This window comes from Scyliorhinus canicula, chromosome 4 (genome assembly GCF_902713615.1).
Source record: "Scyliorhinus canicula chromosome 4, sScyCan1.1, whole genome shotgun sequence".
NCBI lineage: Eukaryota > Metazoa > Chordata > Chondrichthyes > Carcharhiniformes > Scyliorhinidae > Scyliorhinus > Scyliorhinus canicula.
The window spans coordinates 208434962-208452267 of NC_052149.1; the positions used below are offsets into that span (position 1 = coordinate 208434962).

The 17306-nt window shown below is 45.7% G+C and overlaps 1 protein-coding gene across 3 annotated transcripts in view; it reads right to left on the reverse strand.

Moving 5' to 3' along the window:
• Positions 1-1719: 1719 nt before the first annotated feature.
• atp10b (ATPase phospholipid transporting 10B) overlaps positions 1720-17306 on the reverse strand; it is a 428434-nt gene continuing 412847 nt past the window's right edge. For all 3 annotated transcript variants that reach the window (XM_038795980.1, XM_038795982.1, XM_038795981.1), the window contains 4 exons: positions 12714-12794; positions 12524-12628; positions 5592-5779; positions 1720-3301 (listed from right to left, as the gene is read on the reverse strand). In XM_038795980.1, the coding sequence (XP_038651908.1) occupies positions 3028-3301; positions 5592-5779; positions 12524-12628; positions 12714-12794 (648 nt within the window). In that variant the 3' untranslated portion in view covers positions 1720-3027. The remainder of the gene's footprint in view (positions 3302-5591; positions 5780-12523; positions 12629-12713; positions 12795-17306) is intronic.

Here is a 17306-nt window from a genome sequence, read left to right on the forward strand (position 1 = left end):
AGCCCAAGAGTATCAGGCAATTTGGAGTAGCTCTGACTATTGTGCTAAAACCATGTTTTATGTCAAAATGACTTTATTTATTGAGTGGGCTGAACCCACAAAAGAGGGTTTTATTGGGACCCGCCAGCGTTCATTGGATGGATCACCCACCTTCCGGCTGCTAATTAGCCAATTCAGGGAAAGTTACAGAAAAGTGACTGTTTCTGACACGGGGTGGGCTTCTGACCTCCACGTGAGCTCCTGAAGCCCACGGCGACATCCTGTCCCAGATGACCGATGCAAAGTGGATACGATTAACATTGTTTCTCTTTTTTTTTCACATTATGGCATTACATAGGTGAGGCTTTGAGACCATCCCCATACCATGTCCTCAATGTTACAGCAATATTTTCTAGGCTTGAAGACTTATTTAAACAGCAGATACAATTAGAGAACAAATTATTGTCTCAATTGCGAAAATTAAATTGAAAGCTGTGAAACATGTGTGAGACAAAATAACTAGCAGATCCTGAAGAGTTAACAGGCAGGGAGATCAAACCTCAACCTCAGGGAATTCATCCTGAGCATCAGCACAAAATGGGAGAATTCAATAAGAAGAACATCAGAGTGGAAATCAGGCAACCGATTCACAATTGTCCGTTTTGATTGACTAATTCTATTCCCACTGGGTCACGACACTTGGCCTAACATTTCAACTTGTGAGAAAAAGAACAAGATCCACTGATTTACCTCTTTAAAACGGACACATCCTGCATGTTGGTCCAGGAACGTTTATTGTACTTTCAGAAAAACAATCCAATATCTTCTGCAAATGAGGACACCTTTTTTGCCTTTCACTTTTCTTAAGTGACTGAAATTGTTCTGCGGACAAGCTGCCAATTCTGTCTGTTAATGCCAGCTGCCCTGAAGTTAGTAATTTACAACATGCCCAGTTGCCATTTATAGTTATCAGAATTTTATGAATACAGAGTAGATTTACATTAAGCTTCTATTTAAAAAACCGGGGACAGGATTGTAAACAATTTGTTCTATTACATGCCAAATAAATTACAAAAATTAAGTTCACACAAAAACCAACACTTTGCTTCCTTGAGAATTGTATTTCTTCATTTACCTTTGTATCATCATTACATTGCTCAGCTGCACAAGATTGGTAGTTGAATACATGATTATATTTTTGAATTTGCTCCATATTTGATTTGGAATCAATTTTATTTTCCAATTTTCAGAAGTGCGGGAATCTGATGCAAAGTTGTTCCTCCAGAAGTTTACGTGTCTCCTTTTTAGAAAGGGCTAAACAAAGAGTGCTAGTAACAGAAACACTGATGGATAGTCGTTCCAGGGTAGTTATGATGCTGGGTTACTATCAATATGATATGCTAATGGTGACCCTGACCATCACAGAAATTTACTCAACTTGGAAGGGAACTCATAACATTGACTGATACAGCTGATAGCAGCTAGCTAATGCAAAGAGCAATTGGTTGGAGAGGAAGAGAACAGAGAACATACAGTGCAGAACGGGGCCATTTGGCCCATCGAGTCTGCACCGACCCACTTAAGCCCTCACTTCCACCCTATCTTCGTAACCCAATAACCCCTCCTAACCTTTTTGGTCACTAAGGGCAATTTATCATGGCCAATCCGCCTAACCCGCACATCTTTGGACTGTGGGAGGAAACCGGAGCACCCGGACGAAACCCACGCAGACACGGAGAGAACGTGCAGACTCCGCACAGACATTGACCCAGCCGGGAATCGAACCTGGGACCCTGCCACTGTGAAGCCACAGTGCTACCCACTTGTGCTACCGTGCTGCCCGCAGAACGCAGAGGGAGAGGGTATTCTTAAAATATCAATGCTTCAGAGTTATGAAGGTTTTGTGAACATTGAATTTTCAATAAACAAATGTATGAAAAGTCTTATCTTCTGACTGAAAGATTCTGATCGATACAAACAACAAGTGCAGGAAATGCTCAGCTGGTGTGGCAGCATCTGGGGAGAAAGAGGAAAACTGATTTCCCCGTCGGTGGGATCCGCTGGTCCTCCGGCAGCGCATGCCCGCAGACGGGTTTCCCGACAGCGAGGTATGGCCACAATGGGGAACCCCATTGGCCGGCTGCATGAATGGAGGGAGAATCCTGCCACGTTGTGCCAGAAAACGCGGCTGGCAGACCAGAGAATTCTGCCCGAAGTTCATTTATTGGCCCTGATCCTCTGGTCTCTGGGTTGTCGGAGACCGAATGTACAACCCTGGGTGTACCTTCAGGTTCTGGTTCTGGTGAACATGGCCTGTTGGGACCCCATGGAAGTCCTGATGCACTGACTCCATGGGAATTGCCCGGGAAGTTTGAACTTCCGATGTGCAATTGTCCTGCTTCCCCGACCCTAAAAAAAACCTGAGTTAGAGTTGGAGACTTCAGACAGTTCCAATTGAATTGCCAAGTTAGCCATGAAATGTTAGAAAACTTCCTGGGTAACTATAAAACTGAATCTGCCAATCACTCACACTGAACCCCTGACTCCCCATTCAACCTCCAATTCCCTCCTTGTCACCCCACCTACCTCCTTTCCTACCTGACTACCCCTCATAACCAGACCTCACTAGCCCCCATTACCACCCGACCTGACCTATCACCCGACTCATACCCACTCACCCAACTATCCATTTCACCAAGTTGGCACCCTACCCACCTGCCACCCTACACAGCTCACCCATCCAAGCTGCTTACGTCAGCCACCTACCCATTCATTCACCCACCAAAATGCTTTGGGACCTGTAAACACTTCAAAACTTTGTACATGTGCTGCAGTTTTTCATTCTGTTGGTACAAAATCTGTTTTCCACAGTAGTCTTTGTGCTTATAGACTTTTTGGGAGAGCAGTTTTTATTCAGTATTTAATATTGACTGATAGGAAGGAGGCAGAGTTTTTGTTATTCTTGAAGCTGACCATGAATGGATTGCTGCACTAGAATTCTGGTCCCACTTTGCATCATTTCTTTCCTGCGACATGGACTCCTGGTTTTCACACACGGTTGATGGAACTCTGTACTTTTGCCATTCCCATTGGGTTGGAAGAAATAAATTGAGGGTCATGATTATTTGCCATTGTACAAGGGGGGTTGACATTTTCAACTGGCGATTGATCCGTTAAAGATGAGGTATCATCTGCTGTGGTGTTAAGGGTTTTCCAATGTTTGATTGTTTGAAGGTGTTGCTCTTTGTTCAATTTGTCCAGCTGTCGTGCTTTGAGAACACGAGTTGCAAACAATGTGCCTTGAAGGCTACGAAATAAATACCTGATAATATAAATAAAGGCTTGAGAATGGCAATGTGTTAAAACAAAAACAACCAAAACATGATTCAAGTATAATCCAAATGCTGTAAATCTATAAAGTTTATACTAGCAGAGGATCCTGTACCACAAATTTTCATCGTCAATGGAAGTTCTTTTTTCTAATTTCCTGGAATAGGTGAGAAAGCCCAGCAGAACTGGAGATATTTAAGAGGTAATACTAACCTTCAAAATTGGGTGGGTTTGGATCAAGTGGGAGGTTAAAAAAATTAACAACCTAAAACAGGAATGCAATCTGCCTTGAATCAACTGTGGTATTAATGGGTCAATCAATTAACTCGCAGGAAACTAGTCATTAGCACCTTTAACATTAGCACCTTTTAAGGAGGCTGTCAGTTTCTCGTTTTATGATGTTTTTATTTTAAACCTGCGTCAGCCATGTTTCCCAGGCCTCGGGAAACCCATAAGGTAAAATTCAACAAAGACTAGATTCATCAGGTAAGTGCCTTTATGGCACTGATTGTGGGCCAGAGGAAACCTCAAGGAGTTTGCCGCAGCTCCAGATAACTTGCCCATAAACACTTCCCATATCCATGACCTCTCTGTAACATGCCTCCAATCAATCACCATCACACATGATCACCAGCCGCTGCTGTGATCATTGATTTCCCCCATCTCCTCTGAGTAAACCTTACAGAATCATAGAATTTACAGTGCAGAAGTAGGTCATTCGGCCCATCGAGTCTGCACCGGCTCTTGGAAAGAGCACCACTTAAGTCCACACCTCCACCCTATACCCGTAACCCAGTAACCTTTTTCGACAAGGGCAATTTATCATGGCCAATCCACCTAACCTGCACATATTTATACTGTAGGAGGAAACCAATGTAGACACAGGGAGAACGTGCAGACTCTACACAGACAGTGACTCTAGCCAGAATTGAACCTGGGACCCTGGTGCGGTGAAGCAACTGTACTAACCACTGTGCTACATGCTGCCCATCTTCTCTGAACTGCATATAATGCATTTACATCTTTCCTTAAATAAGGAGACCAATACTGTACACAATACTCCAGATGTCATCGATGCCCTGCACAACTGAAGCATAATCTCCCTAACATTTGTAGTCAATTCCCCTCATAATAAAGAATAGCACTCCATTAGCACAGGGAAGCACAGTAGCACAGTCATTAGCACAGTTTCTTCACAGTTCCAGGGGCCCGGGTTCGATTCCCGGTTGTGGCCTCACGGTAGCATGGTGGTTAGCATCAATGCTTCACAGCTCCAGGGTCCCAGGTTCGATTCCCGGCTGGGTCACTGTCTGTGTGGAGTCTGCACGTCCTCCCTGTGTGTGCGTGGGTTTCCTCCGGGTGCTCCGGTTTCCTCCCACAGTCCAAAGATGTGCGGGTTAGGTGGATTGGCCATGCTAAATTGCCCGTAGTGTAAGGTTAATGGGGGGATTGTTGGGTTACGGGTATACAGGTTACGTGGGTTTAAGTAGGGTGATCATTGCTCGGCACCACATCGAGGGCCGAAGGGCCTGTTCTGTGCTGTACTGTTCTATGTTCTATGTTCTATGTGTCACTGCCTGTGCGGTGTCTGCACGTTCTCCCTGTGTCTGCGTGAATTTCCTTCGGGTACTCCGGTTTCCTCCCACAGTGCAAAGATGTGCAGGTGAGGTGAATTGGCCATGCTAAATTGCTCCTTAGTGTCCAAAAAAGTTAGGTGGGGTTACTGGGGATAGGGTGGAGGTGTGGGGCTTAAGTAGGGTGCTCTTTCCAAGGGCCAGTGCAGACTCGATGGGCTGAATGGTCTCCTTCTGCACTGTAAATTCTATGTCTCTATGATTAGCTTTCCTAATGACTTTGTACCTGTATACAAGCCTTTTGTGATCCGCCTTCCTTCCAGCCATCTTGTGATTTACCCAACATCAACAAAACTATCTTCGTCCTCAATTGTTGTATGTTCTGAAGAACTTGACTGGAAACCAAGCCTGACAATCAGTTAGCCAGGTAGAGAATCTGTTTTTAAAAAATCTCCACAACATTTTCTGTTATTCTCCCCTTTGTCTAAACACCATCCCCATTGAATATTGGGGCCATTGAGTAGCTAAGGTGGTTTGAAATCCCTCATCAGAATTTGGCCTTTTTATTTAAATTCTGAGTCGCAATCGGGTTGGAACTCCAATAGTAAAACCAGACAGGATGTACAATGGGCAACTGATCCTCTGCTGCTTATTCTTGCCCTACTAAAGTTCCCATAAGTAATTGTAAAATTTCAAATATTTGATTACCTTGGTAACAGCGCTAGAACTGGAGTGATGAGACAGACGAGATAGAAGAGTGGGTCAGTCATTTGACGTTGCATTATCCAGTAAGGATTTGATGGATGGTTGCAGGTCACACAGTTGGCACTATAAACGAGTGTAACCAAAAAGTAGAAGGCTATGCTCCCAATCATTGAACCCCAATGTAGCCAAGTCTGTCAGAGAAAGATTAAAAACTGTAAGGCATAAACTAGTTTAGAAGATTGAACATAGCCACTGACATTCCTGACATTTGTTTCTCGGCAATGCCCATATCGTCAGGCATGAGGTGCAAGCCTGCTTCATTGACTTATCTACCCTTTTACGTTGTTTCAGAATTTGTGAAGTTTTTCTAAGAAGGGCAGAGATAGTAACGTGCCCCAGCACTTAGTGAAACAGGGTAAGATGCTCGGGTCCTGGACAATTGCCAACAAATGGGTCCGCAGGTTTTCTGCAATGAACCAAAAATAATCTGAACAGTTTTTCTCTTTCAATTGTAAAGTGCCTGGGCGCAATTGGACTTGGATATTGATCACCAACAGCAGTCAGTAGGCTTTGATTACAGAGGCCTGACATGCTTCAACTTGCTATTTAATGCATACAATGTCCAACCACTGATTAGCCAGTCCCCAATGTGCTGGTTGATCATGTTATAAAGCCAGGTCGAGGCCTGATGTGCTTCAACTTGCAGAATGCTGAGGTGCAGAGGGATTTAAGTGTTCTCGTGCATGAGTCACGAGAAGTGAGTAATCAGATGCAGCATGCAATTAAGACGAACGGAATGCTGTCCTTTATTGTGAGAGCAATTGAACATAAAAATAAGGATGTTATGCTTCAGTTATACACGGCATTGCTGAGACCGCACCTCAAATACTGTGTGCAGCTTTGTTCCCCTTATTTAAATAAGGATGTAAATGCATTGCAGACAGTTCAAAGGAGGTTTAATAGATTGAGACCTGGAATGAGCGGATTGTCTTATTAGAATAAATTGAAAAGTCTGAGCTTGTTTCCCCTGGAGTTTAGAAAGGTGAGGCGTGACCTGATTGAAATATATAGGATCCTGAGCAGCGTTGACAAGGTGGTCGTTGAAAAGATGTTTCCTCTTGTGGGCAAGTCCAAAATTGTTTTAAAATTAGGGGTTGCCCACAGAGAACAGAGATGAAGAGAATGCTTTTCTCTCAGAGACTTGTGTGACTTTGGAATTCTCTGCCTGAGAAGGTGGTGGAAGCGGGATCACTGAGTATTTTAAGGCAGAGGTAGAGAGTTTCTTGTTCGGCAACGGGATCAAAGGTTATCGGGGTTGATGGAAATGTGGAACTCAACACAAACGGTTCAGCCATGATCTCATTGAATGGCGGAGCAGACTCGAGGGCCAAATGGCCTAGTCCAAATCTGTATGTTCGTAGGACAGGGAGTGCTTGCACATCTGGGTCTAGGCAGGAGTCGTGCCCTTATGGTGCTCTGTTTGATGTCAGATAGGGTGCAGTAGGAAAAGAGTTGCTCCGCTTTACATACTTAGTGCTTAACAAAGAGCATTGATTCAGTAATGTTCCAGAATTAACATTCATTCTATGTACTTTTGCAAGGTCCTTTGGTAGGGCAACACTCACTGTACAAAACTATTAAAATAAGTATTTTATTCTTCACACAATTGGGATATATATATACATACACACACATTTTTGATTGTCACCTAGCCTCCCTCCCTTTGAAATCTCTTCTTAGCATGGAAGTTAGCATCCTTACACTTAAAGAGCCTGGTGGAAAACCGAAAGGATCGGACTGGGTGAAGTCACTTGAAAATGATCTCGGGCAGGTGGAAAATAGATGCCTGATCCTATCCTGATAACTTCTGAACATCTTGGTTCAGTTTGAAATTTCTCACACTGACATCTGCATTGACTGACCAAAGGTTTCACCAGATTACAGTGAAATATAGGGGGCGGATTCTCCATCCCGCCATCCCAGTTTTCCGGCATCTCCCTGCCGGCAACAGGATTCTGTGTTCCCGCAGCTGGCCAATGGGGTTTCCTATTGTGGGCCACCCAACACTGTTGGGAAACGCGCGGGCGGAGGATCCAGCCGATGGAAAATCCCGCAGAGTAGTGTTTACTTTTCTCCTACAGCCTACAGATTTAAATTCTAAGTTCAGAATTCCTTACTAATAATACCCCTCGATTTGCTGTCATTCACTCTTTTTGGCCATTTGTGATGATTGGCAGGTGAAATTTTCAAATAAACTTAACGCCAATCATCAGGTAACCTCCTCCTACAAAAAATCCTGAGGTTTAATAACTTTTCAATGCAGTACACTGAGCCATTCTAATTCTCACTCAAATTCTATTACATTGCACATTTCATTAAAAGATACAGGGCAGAATTCAACCAAAACATTTAGGGTGCGATTCTCTGGAAAGATTTCCAAGTGCGGTAGTGAGCGCGAAATGCTGTGAGCTTCTCGCCGCTTGGTCCAACGAGGCCGGCAACACTATTCAACGTTAATTGGTCCACGTACGAGACCCCACAGACTTCTCGACACAAATGAAGGCTTTCCAGCCGATTTGTGGCACCACATTTGGCAACCAGCCGCTAATAAGGTTGAACAGCACTCAAGCAACCCTTGCTTAGCCAACCCCAGCCAGCCAGCGCGCAACAGGAAATCAGGGAGCACCCTCCATTAACAGGTAATGTTCAACTCGTGTGTGACCACCATGCACATGGATCATGCACACATGTGCATGCCTCGCAGGCACTGTGCATGAGAGCTACATCCTTGAATATCAGAGATCAATGGTATCTTTGAGGGCCACCCCAGGATGACCGGTTGGCTCTTGGGGAAAGGGGCACCCGCTGTGGATCACTGTGGCCGGGGGTTGGGAGGGGAGGGCAAATGGGGGTGGGGGCAGGCAAGCCCGCTGTGAAGATTAATGTAACAGAGGCTTTATATGTATCAGGTTTAACATGTTTTATTAGTGAACATTAGACATTTCCCACGTTCTCCACGTTCCCACGTTCTCCAATTTGATTAATGGGCAGCACGGTAGCATGGTGGTTAGCACAAATGCTTCACAGCTCCAGGGTCCCAGGTTCGATTCCCGGCTGCGTCACTGTCTGTGCGGAGTCTGCACGTCCTCCCCGTGTGTGCGTGGGTTTCCTCCGGGTGCTCCGGTTTCCTCCCACAGTCCAAAGATGTGCGGGTTAGGTGGATTGGCCATGCTAAATTGCCCGTAGTGTCCTAATAGTAAGGTTAAGGGGGGGAGTTGTTGGGTTGCGGGTATAGGGTGGATACGTGGGTTTGAGTAGGGTGATCATTGCTCGGCACAACATCGAGGGCCGAAGGGCCTGTTCTGTGCTGTACTGTTCTATGTTCTATTTACATTTCCCCTAGCTACACATAGTGACTCAGTAGTGCCCACTCAGTGCTCTTTAATCTTCTTGATCATAAGTAGCCGAGTGCTACATCTAGGTGTGTCCCCAGGATGCCCATCACTGGTGGGGACAGCCTGCTGCTTTCTGTGCCCCATGGTTTGGATGCCGTTGGTGGAGGCCCTCTGAAGGGCCAGGAGCTTCACCATGCCACCCTCTTCTTCCCGTTGCCTTTGCGATGCGTCGGTGTCAGGGGGGTAGGGGGGAAAGAAGAGTCAGAAGAACTGGAGACCGCCATCGTCTCCTTGATGGCAGGCTCCAGGTTGGACTCCAGTGCTTTCTGCTCCCTGAAAATGCACAAAGGCCCTGGGGGTCGCCATAGGATGGAGGGGCAGTCAAAATGAGCTCCAGAGGCCTCTGTATCATCTGGCTCTGCCATTCCTGATGCCTCCCCATTGTCTGCACCATATGTTGACGCCCTCAGCGATGCTCCTCAGTAACTGGGCCAGGCTCTGCAGTGTGCCGGCAATGTCCACCTGCATCTGGGACACATTCCTCAGCAACTGGACATGTTCTGCAGTGCCTTGGCAATGTCCACTTGCATATGAGACATGTCCCTCAGCGACTTGGACATGATGTCGAAGCCCTCAGTCATACCTAGGGGCTGGTTCAGCACAGGGCTAAATCGCTGACTTTTAAAGCAGACCAAGGCAGGCCAGCAGCACGGTTCAATTCTCGTACCAGCCTCCCCGAACAGGCGCTGGAATGTGGCGACAAGACTCTTTACACAGTAACTTCATTTGAAGCCTACTTGTGACAATAAGCGATTTTCATTTAATTTCACCTTGGACACCACCACTCAAGCCGCTGACCTCGTGCTGCAGTGCAGGCTTTACACAGCGGTCACCACAATGTTGGCCTCAATGCCACGCATTAACGGCATCATCTCCTGTGCCCGTAGCTTTTGGGAATCCTCCAATTGGCTATGCACTGGCTGGAATATCTTTGACATTCCCTCCCGAATCTCACGGACCTGTGCTATCATCTGCATCAGCTCTGAATGACCTTAAACAGAGGCTGGGCATCTGACTGGGACTCAACAGAGTCCTGGGAACCAGCAGACCTCCGACTGCTGACTCTCTTGGATGTTCCTGCCTCCACCTGATGTGTATCAGCAACTGCGTGGTGCTCAGCAGATTGTGTCCCAGAAGTGTGCCCACTGATGTTGCCATTTAGGTGTGTGTCTCTGCACTGGTGGTAGGTAGGGATGATAGCTGTAACACCTCAATGGTGGTACCGTCGGATTTCTCATCCGAGGTGACTTCTTGGGTGGTGGGGGGGGGAATGACACCGGATGTCCCGGCCCCATCAGATAGATAGATCAGATAGGGATCCTGCAAAGAGAATCGACATGGGGTCAGTGAAATGGAAGGATCATTTTCTCTGACATGAACTAATTTGTGACAGGTCATGTAGGTGAAGGAACAGTGGATCCTCACCTCTGCAGCACAGACCAATGCTGTTGGTGACTGCTTTCTCCTCGGACAATCCTGTGATTTCCAAAACCAGTTCCTCATGGGGAATGAGGACTCAGATCTCTGTTACTCTGCCCCAGTCATGGCCCTTTCTTCTGTGTGGAAAAATATGAGGCTTTTGAGCCGCATGCTTGATGGATTGGAGGGTCTAAAGCAGCTGGCATGTGTGGGTACTACAACTGGATATGAAGGGGATGTGCTGGTTGGTCCTGAGGAACAAGCACAAAGATTGGATGCAGAGGTAGTGTGAGATGTCAGTCGGAGATGGGGGGGGGTTGGGAATTTGAGAGGAGGCAGGTGGAATTGATGCCAAGAGAGAGGTGGTAACTTACCCTTGCAGCTCAGAGGTCATTGGTCTTCTTCCAACATTGGATGCTGCCACTGCCTCCCAAGCAGTACTGCTGATCCTGCTTCTAGCCCTCCGATCCCTCGGGTGGGCAGGGTGCCCAGATTCTTATTCACAGCGTTGTGAAGCCTGTTGAGGCTGGCATTCCCAAAGTGAGGGGAGGTCTACACCTGCCATGCTTGTGTGTTGACTGGGAGTGAGTGGTGAGGGACCATGTAAAATCAGTTCCCCCCTTGATAGAGACGAGACAGCCAGTAATGGCGAGAAGCCCGTGGGGGATAATGTTTGGCACTGAGTACTGTTAAATACAGCCGCAATCTTGCCAATGGGGCCATCGGGAAACACCCCGCCAATTACACCCAAAATGACACTTGGAAATGTTTCCGTCAAATCGTACCCACAGTCATTTTTTGGAGCTTTGGGGTGTTTCTCCCCTGACCCGTCCACCCTAAGAAATTTTTTCAGCAATGGGGAGCTGAACCCGTCAGCGAGACCGGCTCCTCAGAATCGGTCCACCATTTCTGAAAGGATGTTTTGATCTTTAAATAAGCTTGAGGATTCCCCAGAAACCCCAAAGTCACCTCCCACTCACCTGAGAATTACCCCCCTCCCTCCCTCCACCTTGCTATGGGGTCTTTGAGTGACCCCCATTCAGGCCTCCCGACACCGATTTCCAGCCTCCCCTCTCTTTTGGAATCCCAACCCTTGAGCCCCCCAACCTTTATGAGGCCCTTTCATTCCTGTCCTTACCCCACCCCCCCCCCCCCCACCCTTAATATCTTCCCTCCTCCCACCTCATTTTATAGGCGTGGTTCCCCTCAGGCCCCTTCCCTTGCCAGTGCCACCCTGGCAATAGGCACTCTGGCACTCCCATCCTGACAGTGCCCCGACAGCACCAGCCAGGCGCCCTGGCAGCGTGAGGATGGCAGTGCCAAGGTGCCAGTCTGGCAGTGCAAATGTGCCCGGGTGCCAAAGGGATAGACAGGATGCCATCCTGTCTTTGACCACCCAGAGGTCTCCAATGGCCTGGGAGACCCCCCCCCCCCCCCCCCCCATGTGCCGTTACGCCTGGTCCATATTTGTGTAGACAAGTACTAAACAGTGCCCGGTCGATGGCTCACTGGGGAGACTATTAGTTCTGGGAGCCCAGAGAATCCAGCGAGTGCCAATTTATATGTGCCTAATGGATCTTTTAAATGTGCTGATCTGGATGTTGTCCAGTACGGGGGAGATCCAGATGGCGACGACTTGCGAATCTCACGAGAGGACTCTCGAGACACCAAGTCGTTCGCGATGAGGTTGTTAAATCACCTTCATTCATTTTAATTATTTCCCAAAAATACAGCCTGGAGCCAAAATAGATGGAGGCATCACAATAGTAAAAGTAGTTTAGCATTCATTTGCTATCTATTCTACGTTAATATGACAGACAATATTACTCTGCTGCTTTAAAGGCAGTAATATCATCAAAGGAAGGATTCATCTGTAAACTCAGATTCTACCATTGCCCCAAGACACAAGGCAGTCAGCATTCCTGCACTACCTCCATTTAGCATTTTTAGTCAAGTCCATGCCTTGCCATGTTACCACTGCTGACCACTTTTGTTACCTCATAAAAGCAAGTTTTAACATCGATGTACTTCACGGTGTGTATTTCTAAAATCTGCACTTACCCACGTTTTGGCTTCAATTGCGAGATGTGCTAGGATGGTGAACAGAGACAGAGTGTTCATGGGCGTTCCAAACATAAAGACATCAATATTTGTATCCCGATAAGCCTGTAAAAAACAAATATTAAAAAACGGAGTGAAGGGAAAATATAAGCTTAAAGTTGGCATCGAGTAGGATTGCCATAGTACTTACAAAGTATGGAATGAAGAAGCAGACAATACTTTGATAAAAGGCATCCAACATGGTGATCAAAAAAGTGCCGAGATTGGAGGCCTGAAGAGATATTACAAAAACAAAATTTGGATTGGTTGCCAGAAAGATTTGTACATTTTTACAAACATCTTATGCTATTTGTCAAAGGACTATCTCCCATATGTTTTGGCTGTTTTTTCAACACAACATCTTAGCCAAGGTCGTACATGATCACATGATTCAGATGACCTGAAATGCTTCTCAAAAGAACACTGAAGAAAGTTGACAGGTGTCTAAGAATTGCATGAGGTAAATCTCCGGCAGATATATTTCATCAACTTGAGAGAGGCTGATGTGCCACTCTATGTCATATCGCATCGAGTATCAAAATTCTCCAACATCTAACTTCCCAATTCTGTGTAAGTTTTCAATTAAGAACTGAATGAAAAATTCAGGTGAATAAATATTGCAGGTTCTGGCGACAAAGGTAAAGAAAATTAACCTTAAATATTCAAAAGTGAGGTGAAAATAATTAATGACCTATCATTTTGCAATCTATATGTTCACAAGGTTCGCTAGCCTGGCTCAGTACTCCTAAAGCCTTTTGCAGTTGCAGCAGTTAGAAAAGTCACTTTATAGTCAGTTCAGGAATAGGGAAATTAGCAGAAAGATGTTGTCCTGCAGTGCCCCTGCAATTTTCACTCACACTTCCTGTGTTAAATGAATACTTTGCAATTGTCTTTGCCAAGGAAGCCGATGGTACCTCAACCATGGCGGCAATTGTTGCTAGGAGAGTTAAAAATTGATAATGATAAAGTATTGCATAAACTACCGACACTTAGGGTTGACAAGTAACCAGGAGTAAGATGTAGCCAAGGGTACTGATGGAAGTGAGAGTGGAAATTGCAGGGCCACATATTTCATTCTTCTCCAGACTTACAGAGTCGAGAGAATTTGCAAACATTACACCCTTGTTCAAAAAATATTTGGAATTGTTTTATTGTCATGTGGACAGTGAAAAGTATTGTTCTGCGTACAGTCTAGACAGATCATCCCATACATGAAAAAAAACTTAGGACATTTGGAAGCTGGCACAATAGCAACATTTAAGAGGATCTGGATGGGTACATGAATAGGGTGGGATAAGGACAGAAGGTTTTGTTTTTAGTTAGAGCATCATGATCGTCACAGGCTTGGAGGGCCGAAGTGCCGGTTCTTGTGCTGTACTTTTCTTTGTTCTTTGCATTACCTGACTATATGATATGCCCAGCAATTATAGACCAGTCAGCTTAACTTTGGTGGTGGGGAATCTGCTAGAAACAATTATTCGGGAGAGAATGAATAATCACATGTAAAGATGTGGGTAGAACACAGCACACCACCTCAAGGGCAATTAGGGATGGGAAATAAATGCGGTACTAGTTAGTGGCGTCCGTGTGGTGATCCACTGTGTTAACTGTGTGCACCTGTATTAGGGGATGTACAGTAGTACCTATACTACAGGTCCTCCGGTAGCCCCTGCCGGCTAGCTCCGCCCACAAGGAGCCGTATAAATATGTATGACTCCTCCTGATCAGCCATTCTACCAGCTGCAGTCGGAGGCCACGCATCTGACTGTAATAAAGCCTCTGATGTACCAATCCGAATCTTCAGTACAATTGATAGTGCATCAATTTATTACAGTCAGATTTTGTGCATTATGGACATCAGGATCAAACCAGATCGCTTGCAGCTGGATCCGCACTCGCCAAACGCCAGAAAGGACTTTCATCATGGCTGGCTTACTTTGAGGCCTACATCAACTCAGCGACCCCCGCGCCGACGGAAGTTCAGAAGATCCAAGTTCGATACTCCAAGTTGAGCTCCAGCATGTTCCCGATGATCCAGGATGCCCCGACTTACGCAGATGCCATGGACCTCCTTAAAGAAAACTATGTTCAGAAGACGAACGCTCTTTTCGCAAGGCACGTACTCGCCACTCACGTACAACTACCTGGTGAGTCGAGTGAAGATTTCTGGCGGGTCTTATCCCTCTCATATGGGACTGTGACTGTCAGGCCGTTACGGCCACTGAACATTCCAATCTCCTCATGCGTGACGCATTCGTGACGGGGATTGCGTCGGACCCCATCCAACAATGACTGCTGGAAGGGGCCGCGTTCGACTTAGCGGAGACGAAAGCTTTAGTGCTCTCCATGACGGTCGCTTCTCGCAACGTTCAGTCCTACCCCGCTCGCCGCGCGGCCCACCCATCCTACCCCTCGTGGACCCCGCAAACGACCCCCCCAACTGGGGCCACTCCTGCTCAATATGCCTGCGCTGCCCACCACACCACGCACTCTGGGAGTCCCAGCTGCTACTTCTGCGGCCAACAGAAGCACCCCTGCCAGTGCTGCCCAGCCCATGCCGCCATCTGCAAATCCAGCGGTAAAAAGGGCCACTATGCGGCAGTTTGCCAGGCCCGCACAGTTGCCGCTATCGCGCCCGAATTCGCTCCCTTCCCCCAGCCGATCGCACAATGGGCGCCGCCATCTTCTGCTCGGGAATGGGACAACTCATCGCCGCCGACTCATCGCCGCCGACTCATCGCCAGCCCAACTCATCGCCAGCCCAACTCATCGCCAGCCCAACTCATCGCCAGCCCAACTAAAAATTGAAATTCATGGTGTGCTCAATAAAAATTAATGGAGGTGAAAAGACTTATTTAAAATTGAAATTCATGGTGTGCTTAATAAAAATTAATGGAGGTGAAAAGACTTATTTTATGTTATGAGAAATACCGCGTAAATATTCAATAGGAATCCTTTCATTAAAATTTTGGACTATCCTAAGAATGCGGTTATCAGTATCTAGGTATCTTTTTAATTTTGCTGGTGGTGCACTGCCAGCTATAAGCAATTCCAAATAACAGTCTCGTCCTTTTTGAACTTTTCTGAGTGCATTAATGAATTTCCATATTGTAGGATGTTCCATCCCTAATTCCATTTGTAGTCTTCTGTTTGCTGCTTCTGCGTGGTTGTTGGTTCTGTCTTCATGATTTAAAGTTCGAACATACAAATTCCACATTTCCATTGCTGCTATTTCCGCGTCTGTTTAACCGACCTATGTAATTGTTTTCGAGCCAATTCAGGATTGGCAAATGCTCTGTAGATAATTTGTCAACTAAGGCATCAATTTAGGAATCTATATGTTCGACATGGACAAATGCAAGAGCCAGTATCATCTTGACTTGTAACGAAAACTTGCTGTCGTTATTATAACAAGAAGTTAGACCCGAAGCCGCAATGTGCTTCTGCATATTTTGACTAAGGTGAAAGAAGCACCCTTTTAATTCTACGTTTGGAAATATTTCTTTGATTGCACTAAATGCCGCGAGTTCAAAATCACATACAATTGATTTCGGGTTTACGGTGGGCTCAATTTCTTTTATCGTTTCAAATAACCTTGAATATGTAACTTTTTGCTTGTTAGGTAAAAGAGCATAAAGTACTGGGATGACACCTCCAAATTTTTGAGCCAGTACAATATAAACCTGAGAAAATAACTTCGGAGCTATCTTAAAGGTTCCATCTACATACCAAACTTCTGATGAAGCCAACTGTTGCAACCAACTTCTCCTTCCAAACAGCAAGATTCTGTCTTCTCTGGGACCACTGTCTTTTAGTAAAAAAACTTCCTTCTGGTTTGGCTCCGTTTCGTACGTTGCATATTCATCAGGGATTGCTAACTGATGAAGGTCACTTGGGTCTGGCAGAGGGACGCTAATTTGATTCCGTTTCCGTCGAATTGTTTTCTTCAGAGCAGACGCACACGGTAGTGATCCTTGTTCCGCTTGGGAAACATTCGCCAAAACCTCATTAATCAATACACGTGGGTTTTCCATTGTCTCCTCAGCTCGGGTTTTAATTTTTGTAGTCGTCCTTGCCACTTATTGGTGAAGAGTCATGGGTGTGAGTATTTATGAATTTCACTACGTTTCCAAATCTTGTGTGAATTCTTGCTTTGCATCTGCTGAGCTGTTCACATCGCCAAAACATCAAATCGCCTTCGGTTTTACTGAATTTATCAAAAATGAACAAATATCCATTATGAGAAAACTTCACTTTGCCTCGCTGATTTAAAATTTGCTCCATTGTAAAGGGTTTAAAATTGGAAGAATTAAAATTGAAGTAAAGGGTTTAAAATTGGAAGAATTAAAATTGAAGTAAAGGGTTTAAAATTGGAAGAAACAAAATTGAAGTTCCTGTTCTGAAGGTAATTTGTGGATCTAGTTCGGTTATTACTTGTTATGTGGAGGAGCAGATTTATTTGTTGACAAATAGGTGTGTTGGTAATTGAGTAACTTGTGGATCTAGTTAGTCGGTAATTACTTGTTATGTATGAAGAGGCTTTGCGTTGGTAATTGAGTAATTTGTGGATCTAGTTAGTCGGTAATTACTTGTTATGTATTTGTTTTTATTATTATTGTGGGCTGGCGATGAGGTGGGCTGGCGATGAGTTGGGCTGGCGATGAGTTGGGCTGGCGCTGAGTCGGCGGCGATGAGTTGGCCACGATGAGTCTGCCGCGATGAGTTGTCCTAGACCCCTTCTGCT